Source organism: Nomascus leucogenys, chromosome 2 (genome assembly GCF_006542625.1).
Source record: "Nomascus leucogenys isolate Asia chromosome 2, Asia_NLE_v1, whole genome shotgun sequence".
NCBI classification, from domain to species: Eukaryota; Metazoa; Chordata; class Mammalia; order Primates; family Hylobatidae; genus Nomascus; species Nomascus leucogenys.
Window position 1 is genome coordinate 25,109,993 of NC_044382.1, and position 18,029 is coordinate 25,128,021.

At 40.6% G+C, this 18,029-nt stretch overlaps 1 protein-coding gene across 3 annotated transcripts in view; it reads right to left on the reverse strand.

Annotated features, from left to right (window-relative positions):
• Positions 1 to 18,029, reverse strand: part of GRIA1 (glutamate ionotropic receptor AMPA type subunit 1) — a 316,539-nt gene that overhangs the window by 150,486 nt on the left and 148,024 nt on the right. For all 3 annotated transcript variants that reach the window (XM_003276553.2, XM_003276554.2, XM_030826132.1), the window contains exons 3-5: positions 10,246 to 10,485; positions 6,895 to 7,079; positions 1,534 to 1,587 (exon numbers count right to left, since the gene is read on the reverse strand). In XM_003276553.2, the coding sequence (XP_003276601.1) occupies positions 1,534 to 1,587; positions 6,895 to 7,079; positions 10,246 to 10,485 (479 nt within the window). The remainder of the gene's footprint in view (positions 1 to 1,533; positions 1,588 to 6,894; positions 7,080 to 10,245; positions 10,486 to 18,029) is intronic.

The window sequence follows — 18,029 nt, forward strand, 5'->3', positions numbered from 1 at the left end:
GAAAATTGCAAAGACAGACCAGGATAATAAACTGTAGAAGTAGTTATCATTAAGAGACACTTGTCATCATTCAAACTGTCACATGGAAAAATTTGTTATTGATTAAAATTTGATGGGTGATGCAGCCACTTTGGAAAATAATTTTGGAGTTCCTCAAAATGTTAAACATAGAGTTATCATATCACCCAGTAATTCCATGCCTAGGTGTATATTAAAGCGAAAAACTTGTACACTAATGTTTTATAGCAGCATTATTCATAATAGCCAAAAAGTGAAAACAACCCAAATGTGCATTGACTGGAGAATGGATAAAGAAAATGTGGTATATGCACATAATGAAATATTGTTTGGCAATAAAAAGGAGTCAAGTACTGATACATGCTGCAACATGGGTGAACCTTGAAAATGTTATGCTATGTGAAAGAAGCCAATTACAAATGACCACATATTGTATGATTTCACATATATGACATGCACCAAACAGGCAAATACATAAGAATAGAAAGTAAATTAATGGTTGCCTAGGGCTGGAGGAGCTTGGGGGATGATAAGAAGTCATTGCTAATAGGTAAGGGATTTCTCCTAGGGGTGATGAAGAATTTTAAAATAAGATTGTGGTGACGGTTTCATAACTTTGTGAATATATTGAAAACCATTTAATTGTACATTTTAAATGGATGAATTGTGTGCTTTATAAAATATGTCTCAATAAAGCCTTTAAAAATGGGGCTAAACACCAAATAAAAATACATTTGGCTTTCGATAGAAAAGCTAGAAGAATTAAACTTCATGCTAAAAAAGGTGGCGGTGCAAAACATGACCCAGAAAAAAATAGACTTGACAGAAATAATGGTTACAAAAGAAAACTCATAATGGTATGTGCTACTAGGTAAAATTTAATACATACAAAAAATGATTTGATGAGTTGTTTTCTTTGTAATATAAAAAACAGTAGCACTCAATACAATGATCTGTAGTACATTAAAACAAATATACATATATATGTATATATATATATTTTAAAACAAACTTATCTATGCTATATAGAAAAGTCAATATAAACTAAATGGACATAATATTGTTCATGCTGGGGAGTTGTTTCTGATTAAAATTTTGTCAATACTAGTGTAATTATGATGTAAATGTATTTATAAGAAGTAAAACTATCACTGGGGTCAAAATAGAGGGCCCAAACCAGTAGGATCAAGACATCTTGTATTAATTCAAAGATGTGGTGATTTTGTCCCTATTGCCAAGGGGCAGAGCCAATTAAAGATGGAATTGTGAAGATGATAAAGCTGTGCCCACCAGTATGCTCTCTTCCAAGGAAGGTTAGAGGTTCATGAAAGGGTATTGTGGTTTGATGAGTGGGAAGTAGAGAAGATAAAAATGTAGTATTGCCAAGACTCATTATTACAGCCCTGAATTGCCCCTTCCACCTACTCAGTTCACATCAGCCAGGGACCACAGAAGCAAGGTAGGGCCCCAAACCTGGAAAGGACTTGAGCTGAGAGCCTGCAGTGCTCTACTCACCAGATTTGCAAGAATGTAGTGGTAGCCGATGCCATTCTTCTCCAGCTTTATAATCTACAAAACATAATAGGTGGAGACTCATCAATCATACTAACAGTTAAAGCCATGACAACAACAGTAATAATGGCAGCTGATATCGAGTGCTTACAATGTGCCCTACCCTAAGCACTAGAACTACAATATCCCAGCCATCCAATGATGGTGGCATTGTTAGCATCTTTATTTTACAAATAAGCAATAGGCATGAAGTGTCTATTGTATAACCTCTGTAAGTTGTAATCTTACAGCTACTAAGTGGCAGATACAGAATTTGAAATCAGTTTTGTCTGATTCCAAGGGTAGAGTGGTGTTACTGTAACCCTAAGGACCCATCTGAAATGCTCACTGCATTCTTTCTTTCATAAACCTTCCTTGTATGTGGAGATTCTTCTTTAGGTGGGAATTTTATGTTGCATGAAATCTGTCATGACAATATTTGCTGATTGGAAGGACAGATGAGTTAATAGATGGATGGTGGATGAATGGTCAGATGGGTAGGTGGATGACTTCACCTTCAATTCCTTGCATGAACCATATATAGATGCTCTTCTTTTTCTGAATTTTGTGCCTTCCTCCCCGAATCAGATAGGTACTCAGACATTAATGGATTGCCCAACTTAGAAGCTGGAAGGGAAGGTTAGAATCATCTGGTCCAAACTCTCACTGTACAGATAGGAAGTCAGGACCCAAAGAGGGAAAGTGGTTTGCCCAGATCTGATAGTAGCCTGGTGGCAGTATCAGGACAGGGACCTGACTCCTGTGAACTTTTCCATTTGCTGTTTGATTATGGTTAATCATTAAGAACCAGTGTCAATGAATACCCCTTTATCCCAAAATGCAGACTATCCCTAATCATCACAGGTAGAAAAAATATCTGTGGAAAGAACTGTCCAGAAGTTTGCTTGGGCAGGAGACACACCTAATAATGAATGGTTAAGACTACAGACCTTGGTTTTAGATCTAGCTCAGCCTGCAAATTAACGTGATCTAATTCCCTATTTTTTTTTAATCATCAAATTGGGGTTAGTGTACTCTGCTCGGTGTCTCTCCCCCTGCACTGTTGCAAGGAGACATATAACAAATGATAAGCACTTGGGCTTCTTCTCTAACTGAATCAATTTTCAAGGTTATTAAAATCCACATTCAGACATCTACTTAATTGGATGTATGTGCATAGTGACTCACATTTTTTTATGTGGGGAATAATTAAATGCAAGCACACACAATGAATTCTTTGAAATAGTGGTTAGATTGTGAAATTCCAGACCACGGAGCTCAAATACTATTGGGATGATAGTTTTATTAATAATGCTTCATTACTTTTTCATCTGCTTGTCAAATGGTTTGCTGCCTTTTAAGCAACGAGATACCTTTATCAAAAACCTATTCAGCTTCTAATAAACACAAAACAGCAAATACATGATATTTTAAAACCAACCACATTCAGGCAATGGAGAAATATTGTCCCCACAAGATGAAAGTACAAATTGAAACAAAGGAAACAGCTGATAACTGATGACTTTTGACATAAAAACTGGCAATTTCATATGATCCAACCTGATACCAACCTTCCCATCTATCTATTCTCCAGCCTATACATTGACCTTCCCTCCTCTAATACCTTCCTTTCACAAATATGTATTAAGGGCTTGCTATGGGTGAAGCACTGTCGGCAACACAGTGGAAAGGTGAAAGAAGCATGGTGCTTGCCCTCTTGGAGATTACACTTCATTGAGAGGAGATCCATAATAAATAGGTGAGCAGATAAATATATACAGGGTAACAAACTGAGAAAGCTGTTATAAATGTAAGAAGCAATTTCACAAGGGGTCCATCACCTCACTGACCCCCATTACTTCAAAGCTCATTCCCAATGTATTGCCTTTATTCACAATATTTGTGTCTGAATGGCCTCTCCCATTCTCTCTGATTGTTCGTATCCTTAATGGCTGAGCTACAATCTCAACTCCTCTGTAAAACCCTCTATGATTAACTAATTAATCCATTCAACAAATATTTATTGAACATAAATTGTATGCCAAGTGCTATGCTATGTGCTGAGGAAACAGCATTAAGCAAGTGAGGCAAGGTCTCTGTGCCCTCACTGAGTTGAGTTGACATTTTAGTAGGGTGCCAGATGGTCAATATATAAATAGATAAATGAACAAGATTTCAGCAGGTACAAGCACCATGAAGACAATAACATAGGGGGATGTGATGGATGGCCTCAACAGGTCCTGGTCTACTCTCACTTCTAACTCATTTTGTGCTTAATGACTGTATTATATGCTTTGGCATCATATATTGATAAAGTGTTATATTCTAATAATCCTGTTCCTTGCTCACAAACCTTCACTGACTCCCCATTGTTTACAGAATAAACCCTAAACTCTTTCTAATGGTTTCCAAGGATATTCTTGATTGTGTGTTTATCTTTCTGCCATCCTCTCCAGTGGACGCTCAGCATCCATCACTCAGCCTGCAAAACCACTGTATGAAACCCAGCCCTCACATGCCCTCTGGGCCTCCTGACATGCCTTTTCCTCCATCTTAAAGGCTCTTATCCAGCCAATGGCTACCTATAGAAATCCAGATTTATCTTACATTTAAGAACTTTCTTAGAGGCTTCATTGATTCCTTATTCTTTTAATTCACTGAAAAGAACGTATTGAATACTTTATTTGGTGCCAAGCACTATCCAAGGCATTGTGGACTCAGCGGGGGAGAAAATAAAACAAAAATCCCTGGCATCGTCGAGCTTAGATTTTAGTTGCAGGGGGCTGGAGACAGACACAGGCAGTTAATTCCCTATTTGGAATTTTGAGTCACTGTTTTTTTCCTCAGATTAGGTGGAAAATTTTGTGTTAGACTGCTTGCAGTTACTGAATGTAACTGTATTCCAGGTACGTTCCCAGTTACTGAATGTGAGATAGTCCAGGATGATGCTAAGTGTGAGATTGTAAGTCAGAGATGTAAGTTGTAGGCTCATTACTGTCATTCATTAGTTGTCTGAGCCTAAGGCAAATAACTTAATCAATTTGACCGTCAGTCATTCTATCTGTAAAATGTGAGCATAAGCAATGAATCAAGTGATCTGTAAAATCCTTTCAACTCTTTGGTCTTACTTTTCAAAATAGATGAATGAAACAATTTTAAAAAATGTTAATATGCTACAATCTAAAATACCCATACAAACGGGTCACTTCTTTACAAAACGCAAGTTTGCCCTTTGAGAGAGGAGTTAATTATAGATAGCAGAAGCAGAAAAGTTGCATTTTTAAGAAGCTGGGCTCTGTGGCCAGACCAAGATAGGTTTGACTTCCTGCTTTTATCATATGCTAGCTGTGAGATCTTGGGCAAGTATAATCTCTCTTTTCATCATCTATAAAATAGGGGAATAGAAAAAAGCTGTTTTACAGAGTTGATGTGAGAATGAAGTAGGATTATGCATGAAAAGGGCTTGCCATAGTATCTGGTATAGCACACACACTCAAAAAATAGTAGCAATGGCTATTGTCTGTACCATAGAACAATATACAATAGGTCATCTGTCTATTAATATGTCATTATCATTTGGCACTTTTTCCATCGACTATGTTATCTTGCCTTTTTATCAGTTTTATAGAACAGAGGCCTTCATTCATGTTTTACAGATGGATTCACTTATGCCCAAGGGAGGAAGTGACTCAAGAAGCTGGTCCTAGTAGGCACTAGGAATAGCAAAAATAGGCAAATGCTTGCATGTACCACTTACTGTGGAGCAGACTCTGTTCTAAGTGCTTCACATGTATTGATTCTTTTAATTCTCGCAAGAGCCCTCTAAAGGTGGCTATTATTATGATGATGATGCCCATTTTACAGATCAAGAACTTGAGATGCAGAAAGATTAAAAACCTGGTCAAGGTCACAAAGCCAGCAAATACTAGAGCTAGGATTTGAACCCTAGCCAGTCTGGTTTTATCTCTGCTCTTAACTATTATCTTATCCTGCCTGAATTGAAAACTGCAATTCAAATCCCTGACTCCGGCCCAGGGAACTTCCATCTCAGTGGAACAAGTTTTGCTGGGTTTCTCTTTCCAAGAGGGAGGGCCAAATTTATACTTTATAAAGTAGAACAGTTAGTGCCTTAAAGAATCCATAACATTCAAACTCTCTCCCTGTTCTATTGCTGAGGCCTCTGAGTAATAGCTGTCCTAGTACCGAGATTCTCTGTGAGGGCCCCAGTGGTCTTGAAGGCCATTAACAAACTTTGTCATGTTGTCAAGTACCTAAAACTATCAATTTTATTGTATGACACTGTTCAAAAGTTATTGCAATGTCTGCTACCTTGCTATCTCTGAATCCGAATACATAAATGTAGTTTAAAAAGATAAGGAATCTACAAAAAATCCTGCTAATTCTGTGGTGGCCATGTGCTTTTGTTCTGAGACCAGGGGAAGCACAGTTTAGAGAGATCTAGCTCAAGACTGTTGAAGTTACAATGCCTGTTTATAGAAGAATGTACCATCAATTGATTTCTCAAAGTGAAGGGCATGTTCAAGGAAACAATAGAAAGAAAGGTGGCTGCTGCTTCCTTAGCCTTTTAAAACAGGTAAGTAGGTGAAAAGAATGAGATGCCAAACCCTGGATCATGAGTGACAGAGTCCAGAGTCGAACCCAGAAATTTGGCCCTATAAGCTGTGTTCCTAACATGATAACATTTCATAAACTCTAAAATGGAATGTAATTTATCATTATTATTTTTTATTATTTTTCGAGATGGAGTCTTACTCTGTTGCCTAGGCTGGAGTGCAGTGGCACAATCTTGGCTCACTGCAACCTCCACCTCCCAGGTTCAAGGGATTCTCCTGCCTCACTGTCTCACCCTCCCGAGTAGCTGGGATTACAGGTACATGCCATGACACCAAGCTAATTTTTTTTTTTTTTTTTTTTTTTTTTTTAGTGGAGACAGGGTTTCACCATGTTGGCTAGGCTGGTCTTGAACTCCTGACCTCAGGTGATCTGCCTGCCTCAGCCTCTCAAAGTGCTGAGATTACAGGCCTGAGCCACTGCATCCAGCATTTTTTTTTTTTTTACAATAAAGGGATACATTGGAGTCAACAGGTCTGAGAACCATTTGAAGCCCTATGTCAAGGCTCCCATTGTTTGTGCTATTTCAGAATTAAATTTTGTGAATTATAGAAAATGCGATAGAGGTCTTCTAGTCTCACCTAGTCACGAACCCTCTTTATAATCCTCTTTATAACACCCAAGGCAAAAGTGTGTCTGGCTATTCCTGAATAACCTCCCACACCCACCCTGAGCCTTTGCTGCTTTCACTACCTGGCCCAAGATAGCATTGAGGCGTTCTGATTCACAGTCCACCACCACCAGCCGCTCCTTTTTCTTCTCCAAGTCCTGAAAGAGCATCCGGTATCCCTCCTCTGTGGTTGTCAAAATGTTGACTGCTGTCACCTGCCAGTTCTTCTCGGCAGCTGTGTCCAGGACTTTCTGCAGGACGGATAAGCCTAAAGTTCGGATGAGTAGAATAGAGAAATGACAGACAATCAGGATTTGTGGGCACCACCCACTCCCGTCAGGCACCTACCTCCCCTGGCTATCCCCAAACCCACTCTTCTGCCAAACTCAGTTTTAGTTTTCTCTGGCTGCAAAAGTCTGAACTCTGTGAGGTCAGGCACTGTGTTTCTGAACATAGATGGTAGAACTAGTGATTAAAAAACAATCTGAGGCTCAAATCCAACATATGGCTAAATGACCTTGTGCAGGCTCATTAGCCTCTTCAAACTTCAGTTTCTTCAAAGGTAAAGTGTGGTGTAAATAATGCTCACCTCATAATGTCATTATGAGGATTAAGTGAGAATGTTTGATACATAGCAGAGCCTGACACCTGCAAGGGTTTTATAAATATTAGCTGTTAGTTTTATTCGGCACTCAGTAACTGCTTATTAAATGTGCCAACCTAGCATCTAAATGGTCACCTAATAACTGCTGATCAAATTTGTGAATGTTCAATATAGTATCTTTAATACCTAATACTTTGTCTCTCACACAGTAAGTGTTTAATAAGTGTCCTGGTGGGCCAGGCCCAGTGGCTCATGTCTGTAATCCCAGCACTTTGGGAGGCCGAGGTGGGTGGATCACCTGAGGTCAGGAGTTCGAGACCAGCCTGGCAAACATGATGAAACCCCATCTCTACTAAAAAAAAATTACAAAAATTAGCCAGGCATGGTGGCAGATGCCTGTAATCCCAGCAACTGGTAGGCTGAGGCAGGAGAATTGCTTGTACCTGGGAGGCAGAGGTTGCAGTGAGCCCACATCATGCCATTGCACTCCAGCCTGGGTGACAAGAGTGAAACTCTGTCTCGACTAACTAACTAACTAACTAACTAACTAAATAAATAAATAAAATGTGTCCTGAATTAAACTACTCTCTTCTGATTTATAGTTAAATGAGTAGAGAGGCCATTACTCAATGCTGCTTTGTTTCTTCTTGGAGAATTAGATGGTGTGTTAGTTTCCTGTTGCTGCTTTAACAAGTTATCACACACTTAGTGGCTTAAAACAACACAAATGTACTATCTTACAGCTCTTAAGGTAAAATGCTTGAGATAGGTGTCCCAGGCTAAAATCAAGGTGTCTGCAGGGCTGTGTTGGTGTCCAAAGGTTCTAGGGTAGAATCCACTCTCTTGCCTTTCCAACTTCTAGAGGCTACCTGCATTTCTTGGCATACGGCCCCTTCCATCTTCAAGGCTAGTAATGGTGGTCGAGTCTTTCTCACATTGCACCACTCTGACACTGACTCTTCTGACTCCAACTTCCACATTTAAGGACCTTGTGATTATATTGTGTCCCCCCAACATAATCCAGGATAATCACCCTATTAAAGGTCAATAGTTTAGCAAGCTTCATCCCATCTGCAGCCTTCGTTTTCCTTTGCCATGTAACATAGACATATTTGCAGGTTCTAGTGATCGCAACATGAACATTTTGGAGGGGAGGTGTCATTATTAATTATTTATGGATATTATTTTGATCTTGCATGGATTAATTTTTTGTATGTATGTCATTTCTGACTTTCAGTAACACTGCTAACCTCTTCCGCAGTGACCAATATGGTATCTGGCCTCAAGAATCATCTGTAGCTTTGTTCTGCTATGCCTTCCTATCTTTGTTCCCTTTTCAGTACAAGTCGTTTGGTGAGTTTGAGACTAACATTTACTGAAAATATACTGTGTGTCTGGCACTGTTCTACTAGTTTTAATTCACTTAATCTTTCAAGATAGATAACTATTATTATCCCTATTTTACAGTGTGGAAATTGAGGCTCAGAGAGATTTAGTCATTAGTCCAAGGTCACACAGCTAACAAATGGCAGAGCTCTGAGCTCTGAGTTCTGAGGTAGGTGGAGCTCTTTTGAGAGTGTGAGTGCTTCTGCTGACCCCAGAGATGATCTCCCACAAGCAAAGGTACATTTTTCTGGCTTTATTACTTTCAGGCCTCCAGCTTCATTATGCTGCAAAGCTGTCCTGAAATAGACTTCCAGGTGACCCCTGCAATAGTCGCAGTCTGAGAAGGAAGTCATCAAAGTGGGGACAGTGAAGGGAAAATCAAAGAAAATAGGGTGTTCCTGGTTTCTTCTTCTGTTGGCTCCTTCCCATCTGAACAACGCCTGCCTAACTGCCTGAAAAGTCACTTTCACAAACCTCTCTCCAACTCAAAAAGTTTTCTAAGACTCCCTGCAGGCAACCACATCAGTACTGTACTCCTCTGTCTCACCTTTCAGGCCTTGCATGACCCATTTATTTGTTTACACCAGTAGTGACTAAATTATTACAAGACTATTTAGTATACAATGAGAAGGTAGGACAGTACAAGACAAACATCACAGGAGTTGGAGAGAGTGCTCCCATCCAGAGAACTGGGGAATAGGGACAGCCTGCAAAAGAGGAGAAGGATTTACAGATAGATGTAAATTGGAGAAGGGAAGTGCATTCCAGAAAACTGGAATAACATGAGGAAAGACATAGAGAAGAAAAAGTATAGAAAACATTTGGAAAATGTGATGTTAAATTCAAAGGAGGAAGAATTAGAAAGCCCAGAGAAGGATGAAGATTATGATGAGGATGATGATGATGATGATAACATCTAAAACAGAGAAAGAATTTTGAGTTTTTACTATGTTGCGGCACTGAACACTTCATAGTCATCTCATTCAGTTTCACAAAACCTTTATAAGATAAATATTGTTTTTATCCTCATTATAGGCATGAGAAAATGAAGGCATAGAGAATTTTATCCCCATTATATAAATGCTGAAATTGAGGCAGAGTTTGTCCAAAGTCAAATAGCTGGAGAGGACAGAACCTAGGTTTCAGATCCAGATCTGTCTGACTCCAAAGTCTGAGGTTCTTTTGTATTGAGTTTGGACTCAGGAGCCATGAAAGCTTAGTGAGCTGTAGAGTGACATGGTGCATTAAGAGAATTATTCTCAGAATGCGTTTCCAAACTGAATTAGAGGTCAGCTACTGATAAATCAGTCAGATTTCTCAGAAATAAAGCATTCTGGATAATTTTCCCGTATTTTTCAGGGAAGCAGTGAGGCGTCATTCTCCTTTCGGCTGGTAATTTTCTCTCCATCCCTCAGAAGTCTCCCTCCCCTAACCCTTGGCTTACCCCGGTCGGCATCATAAATGTAGACAAATTTCTGCCACTTGTAATGGTCAATGATGCTGATGAGGGCATCCTGCAGTTCAGGGCGCAGCTGAAGGACAAACTGATTGGATGTATCAACGGGAAAGCTCGGTGTAATGAAGCAGACATGGAGGGCCCCACAAAAGGAGGTCAGCATGTTGACAGTCCTACGTTCATAAAACCCAAAGATGGCATAGACTCCTTTGGAGAACTGGGAACAGACTACAAGAGAAGAGAAGGATTAATGAATAGACGCTTGCAAAAAGTGGTCAGATGACTCCAAAATGAATCCATCCACTAGTTCATCCATCCAACCCATCAATTATCCACCCAACTGTCATCTATCCATCTACCCATCCAACAAACCAATCCATCCATTCATCCTTTCGACACACCAATCTATCCAACTGTCCAACCATCCTACCCATCTAACCACCCCACTCACACATTCACCTGTTCGACACCTCATTCATCTGTGTAAATCCAATTTTATTAGGTATCTATTACAAGCCAGAAGTTGTCATGGTTATTAATTACAGTAGCCATGTATATAAGACACTTTCATCTATTACCTTACTTGATCTCTACAATGACCCTGTTGAGGTTAGAAAGGGATGACTGGGTCATTGTTTTAAAGGGGAGAAACCAAGGCTCAGAAATTTAATGAACATGTTCAAGGTAGCACAGCTAGGACATATGACTTGGGCAGATATCTTGACTCTTAATCTAATGATCTTTCCCTCACACTGTCTATCAATTAAAGGCAAAGCATAAAAAGGTGCCACAGGAAGAATCCAGCTATTGCTGCTGATACACGTTTAAGAAAACAAGTGCTGATTTTCCCAGTCTAGCCCTTAACTCCCAGTGTTCATTTGTCTGCTAATGTTCATTTTGTGCTTGTACATCTTGGTAGCTGATTTTCAGACCCTTCAGTGTATCAGCCATAGTAATACCTTAGCTGTGAGAACATACCCACAGGATCGATTCTGTAGGATCCCAATGCAGTTACCAATCCTGGTTTGTGGTTGATTATACTTCTAGTTAAAATATAATGCTAATAAGACCAAGGTCCTGGGATTAAACTCCAAGTCAGTCAGCTCCTAAACTTTGTTTTACTATATGATATAGGATGAGAGTTCATAATCTTTGCCCCAGTGAGATCAACCCTAAGGCCATCTTCAATGCCTAAAAATTGCCCTTCCAAGGTGGATGGTGAGGAAAGTCATTCATCCTTGTCATGAGAACAGTATTTTAGAGTGCTTTGTGGTCCTTTTACATATATTAGGCTATTTAGTCCTCATCACATCCTTGTGACTTAGGTATTATTATTTTTTCTTTTAAGATGAAAAAGTTAATGCTCTTAGATCCTTTACTCTTTTTACCATATCACCTGCTTCCAGAACCCCACATTGCCACTGTGTATGGGATCTCAAATTATACTATGTGACCGTTGCCCAGAAGGTTTCATGAAACTATAGCCCCGCAATATGCTCCTTTAAAAATAAAAGTCTTCTTTGGTCAAATAATTTGGGAAATGGTGCATACTTTGTCCCTGTTTTAGAGCTTCATACTTCACATTAGCTGCATAAAAGATTGTGAAGAATTCTACCCATTTTTATCCCAGATTCTGTCAAATCTATTTGCCTCCAAGACACTTTTTGGTGAATACTTTTGAAATGTTATTGAAAATCTTTTGGGCCATGCTGCAATAAAGAATACAATTAACGAGTGGTACCTAATTGTCTACTGTGAGTCTCTGTTTTCTGTTTGTCCCTAGAGATAATGGGCTTTAAAGGTCATAATCTCTTAAAGATTGCAGCTGAATCATATAACCCATCTGTCCTACTCCCACTGAAAACCAGCATACCATCTGCAGGAAACCTGGCAGGTGATCATGAACATCTGCTTGCATACTTCTAGTTACTGAGATTCTGGTTTCACACAATTCTTGCTCTTGACCCACTCTATAGCCCTCCTGGTATCTGAAGGTGGTGTTCATGGCCTTGAGCTTTATGACATTTGGTTTTCAGTGACAAAATCAATTCTCTACCCTGAAGCCAGAGAGATCTTATTTAAACAACAAAGACAAAACAAACAAAACACATTGTTCTTCCTCCTTGTGCAAATCCACTCAAAGTTTTCCCATTGCACACAGGAAAAGTCTCAACATCTGACCATCACACAGAGCATGAATAGCCTGCTCCTCTGACTTCACCTAACTTACATCCCTCTTCTACTCGCTGCCTGCTGTAGCCACACTGGCTTTCGCTCTGTTCCTCTGGGCTCCGAGCTCATTCTGCCTGGGAGACTCTGCACCAGCTGTTCCCCTCCTGCCTGCAATGCTCTTCCCTTACCTCTTTGCAAACATCACTCCTTTGTAGCAGTTGTGCCTCAGCCCAAATCTCACCTCTTTGTATAGATCTTGCTTCATCACCTCTTCTAAATAGTGACCCCTCATCAGTCTGTGTCACATCACTCTGTCTTATTTCCCATTCTTTAATTATTTTATCTAAAATAATTTTCTTTATTTGTATATATGTGTGGTTGTTTTGGTCAATGTGAATTCCCTGAAAATTAGGACATGCTTCTTTGTGCCCAAAAGCCAGCAGGGTGTCTGGGACATGGTAGATGCTTAATAAATATTTGACGAATAAATGAATGATGAGTGCTTGATGAGGGCATATGACCTGCAGTAGGGGCTGAGGAGGAGCTGAACCCAACCAGAGATGTGACTGTTGGGTTACCCTGAACCACTTGCTCCCCTGCCAGGGTTGTTGTCTTCTAAGGTAGCCATTTATCCTCTGCCACTCACACTATTTTCTCCTCCACCCTAATGAGGACACTCTATCTATCCACAGCCCACAATAGGCACTGTCTTTAAATGTCTATTGTAATAACTAGAATAAAGATTTCCATAAATACGATTTCTCTACCGGGAAGCATACATCGTATATTATTCTCCCAATGTTAAATATAGATTTGTCAAAATGCACAATCCATCATCCAGGGTAAAGTGTATATGGGGAGCACATAAACCTCATTAAAATATTATAATATGCTCTCTACAGTATTTTTAGGATCTCTTCTCTCCCTTTTCTGCAATAAAATATTATCCTACAGGATATAAATCTTATGATCCAGATCTATTCCCTCATGTCATCTACTTGGTTTCACACATTTAGTTGGGCCTCTGGGGCCCTCATGGATGGTGTTTCTTGCTAGGACTTTAGAAGTGAAGTAGGAAAGGGTGAGATGGGGGTGGACAAAATGGGAGCAGGCAGACACAACAAATCCTTAGACACACAGAAGGCCAGGACATTTTTTCCTTCAAATTATCTCCTCATTTTCCCCTTCTGCAAACATCTCTTACCTTAAACAGAGTGCTTTTTCAACTCTAAGGCTAAGAGGGTGCATTTACCCACTACTTCCTAAAGGAGCATGGCTTGGAGGTAGCCTGGCCTGGATTTACTTGAGTGAACCCTGGCTCCCAGAGTTGCTCAGTGCCTGACTGTCAGACCATTTCTACACTTCAGCCAAACCTAAGCAACAGCAGAGAGAGAGGAAGAAAAAGAAAGAGAGACAGAAACAGACAGACAGACAGACCCTATAGGCACAAGGCCTGTGGGAGAAGGCAGTCATTGGTTAAATGTTGATAAATATAATTAGTAGTTGTGAGGTATTATATCTGCTTTGAATCTGTCACAACAAATATGCAATCAGACGAGATGATATGGTTCTGTAGATAAAGTACTAGGCTAGCTGTCAGAAGACCTGGACGATTCTCTGTTTTGGTTTTATCATTATAGAGTACTTGTATGACTTTAAGTAAATCCCACGCTCTCCTAGGCCTCAGCTTTCCCATCTGTGAAATGATTGTTTGATCTCTATAATGTTTAATGCCTGTTCAGACTCTGACATTCTAGAGTCTAGTCTAATTGATTGGAGAATGTTTACTGATTCGACAACATTTTAGTTATTTAGTCAAATTTTAGCAACCCCCAGTGCACTTTTTCAAATCCAGTAAGCAGGTAAGTCTCTGAGTTCTTGGATTCCCTTGTAACAAAATCCTGGGATCCTGCACTAGCTGTCCCCCTCCTGCCTGCAACCTGCTTTTCTTACCTCTTTGCAAAGATCACTACTCTGCAGAAGTTGTGCCTCAGCCCATATCTCACTTTCCTGAACAGATTTACCTTTGTGACTTCTGAATAGATGCATTTGGAGTCTTAAGACACAACTTTTAACCTGCTATGTGAATAAGTTACCCAGTAGAGAGATGAAAGGAGGCAGACTAGAAAGGGAACCAGAGATGGAGACTACATTGTCAGATATGACAAGTAGGAGGAAGAGATGTGGCATTTTTCAGAATCAGAGCTCTGTGTGTACTGGGTTAATGCACAGACTTATATCATGTTGCTGGGATGAAACGCAGTATTTGCCATTTAGAAAGCACTTGAATATAGTGTTCTCTTTCTTCCTCTTCTTTTTTTTTTTTTTTTTTGAAACAGGGTCTGGCTCCATCACCTGGGCTGGATGCAGTGGTGCCATCATGGCTCACTGCAGCTCCAAACTGTAGAGATGGGATCTCATTATGTTGCGCAGGCTGGTCTTGAACTCCTGGTCTCAAGCGATCCTCCCACCTCAGCCTCTTAAAGTGCTGGGATTAGAGGTGTGAGCCACTGTGCCTGGCCTGTAATGCTTTCTGATAGTAATAATTAAGAGCTGATACTTCAACACCTGCCAAGTGCCAGACACTGTGCCAAGGACATTTCCCTACATTAACTCCTTTCATTCCCTGAGGTGGGTTTCAAATTGGAGAAGTGAGGTCTAGAAACAGCACAAGGCAAGCTGAGAGATGACCTCTACCAGTCTGACTACAGAGCTTGAGTCCTTAATGTCTGTGATATGTCATGGATGTTTGAAATAGTCTTGGGACATGGGTCAGCTTCAGTTTCTGGAAAATCCTCTCATGTAGCACGCTGTCTTCCCCTGATGCCAGATAAAGAGGCATTACTACATTAGAATCTATTGAAATATAAGCAAATAAAATTGAGTGGTATGTTTGATGTATTCCTGTCTCATCCCTGGGAAGTCTATACACATACACACCTATTCTTTCATCCATCTATCCATCCACCCACCATTCAACACCCAGTATCTGGCACTTGTGAAGACACTATGTTAGGCAATGGAGATACAGTGGTAAACCAGCCCATCCCCAACCACTTTGGGATTGTTACTTTGACAATGGGAGAGACTGACAATTACGTAGGCAATAGCAATTCAGTCTACATGCTATGTTAAGGATGGGTTCAGCAGGCAGGGACACCTAACCCCAGCCTTTGGGGACCTCGAAGAAAGCTTCCAAGAGGAAGTGCCAGCTTTGACACTGAAAGATAAGGAGGAATCAGCCAGGAGAGGGGTTTTGGTACAGTTACATGTGCATAAAGAATACTGTATATGGGTAGAAGGAACAGCAACAGCAAAGGCCTGGCAGAGATAGAGAGAGCATTCAGGGAACCCTGCCAGAGTGTCAGATTCTCAGGGCCCTGCCTCCAAGAAACTCTGTAGCAGAGCGTGTCCAACAATCAGAGTGAGTAGAAAACGAGGCCAGGAATTCCCTCTTGGGGAGGCAGGAGGGCAGGAACCAGTAAGAGCAGGAAATCCCACACACTGCACGGCGTGGGCTGTCCAATTCCATCCTCACCTCACTCAAACCTCTTTGATAATCACTACTGGTTAGGGCATCATCCACTTAGTATCAATAAATCTCCCAGCCCTGGGCACTGGCCCTGACAGCTCTCTCCCAGAGAGGGAACTCCTGGCATTAGCAACTCCTTTTTTATTGTCACTTCATTTAAGGCTTCTCACACTGACATTTCTCCTTGGCTCCTGGCTCCAGTCCCTGGGAATGTGGCAGCCTCATTGTAAATAGCGGATAATGAGGTGACAGGACAGCTTCATTTTAGGGGAGGGAGATTAAAAGTATGTGTGAATGGGGGGACTTTCAGGCACTCGTTCCCCTCCTGGAATAATTCTATCCTTATTGGTGGGAATCACATTCTTGATCATCTGGCTCTAATGTTGTGACATCAAATGATGTGCTTTATTTCCATCACTCAGAGGACAATAAGAGTGCCTATCCATCCCTTTTTATATTCTCTTGCATCCTAGATATAATGCTGACATGCAAAGAATTACCATAATAGATATAAATCATCCCCAAGCTTAGGATTCTGAGACATGTCCAGGGTGTCTGTCATTTACTAGATACAATGTTATCATTTATTTAGTAAATTCAACAGATATTTATTGGCACCAGAAACTAATATTGCCAGAAAATTGGGGAACCACAATTACACAAGACAGATATGTTTTCTACCTTCACAGAGCTTATGCAAGAGTTCGGTGAGTTTTACATTAGGGAAAATAAAGGGTGATTTGAGAAAGTAATAAAGGGATCAGCCACAGGATAAATGATCATAACTGCTATTATAGTCATTGTTAACTGGGTCCTTTAGCAGAGGCCGGGCACAGTGTTAAGCACCTTGTTCCTGTATGTAGATAGAGGGACCACTTTATCCAAAGCACCAAGATAAAAGAGAAGGGCACAACAGAAAATCTCCAGAAACACCAGTATGACTGGGGTCGGGGTATGGCACAGAGTTGGAGATGGGTGGGGACTAGGTTGCCAAGGGCCTTGCCCAGGCTGGAGAAGTTAAGTCACTGTGTCATGTGTCAATGTAGCATTTCACTTTGGTTTTGGATTCATCTGAGCCTCCCAAGAGCTCTCTTCATCCAGGTACTGGTGCCCAGTTGGAAGATGGCTGCAAAAGTGGATGTGGAAGAAAAGCCATCCTCCCAGGTCACATTTGTGTTTTTATTATTAAGCATGGGTCTTAATTACTAGGCAGTGAAAGCCAATGAGATGTGGTACTGCATATGAGGCTAAGAATTAGAACAAGGCTGGGCTCACTGGTCCTGGAATTTAGACTCACCCTGTGGGCTGACATAATGTAACCAAGGGCAGGGGGCCAGGGCAAACAGACTGATCAACTGGAGCTTCCCTTATAAAAATCTTCAGGTGCCTGACATGATTGTGGAGAAGTAAGTGCAAAGAAGCACATCGGTGAACAAGTCCCTTCTCCACTCTGGGCTGCATTTTTCCTCTCTGGATAACGGAATTTAAACTAAATCAGTGTTTCTCAAACTTTTTTTGTTTTGGTGAAGTACCTGTAATAGAACTTTTGTACTCACTGGAGATGTGTAGTCCTACAGATTGAAATTTTCTGTTTCTTCTCTCCATCTTTCTTCACCTAATCATTCACCCATCCAACAAGAGTTTCCTGAACATGTAGTGTATGCTAGGCAGCAAGCTGGTGCTAGGGGTATACATCACTGGATAAAAAGATAAGTCCCTGCTCTCTTGGACCTTAGGCTCTAGAGAGGGAGAGAGATGACATGTGAATAAACAAGGCCATTTTTGATGCTGTGAATATTACAAAGAAAATAAAACGGGATGATGTGAGATTGACTGACAGGACTATTTTAGACAGGATGGTCAGGGAGACCTCTCTGTGTCACTAGCATTGGAGCTGAGAAATGAACCCTAAGAAGGAGCCAGCCAGGCTAAAGGCTAAAGAAACAGTCTCAGGCAGAAGGAATGGAACAGAGGCTCTGAATGAGGCTCAGGAACAAGACTGAAGAGCTTGAGAAACAGAAGGCCCATGTGGACATGGTATAGGGGGAAGGAGGAAAGCAGTAGAGAT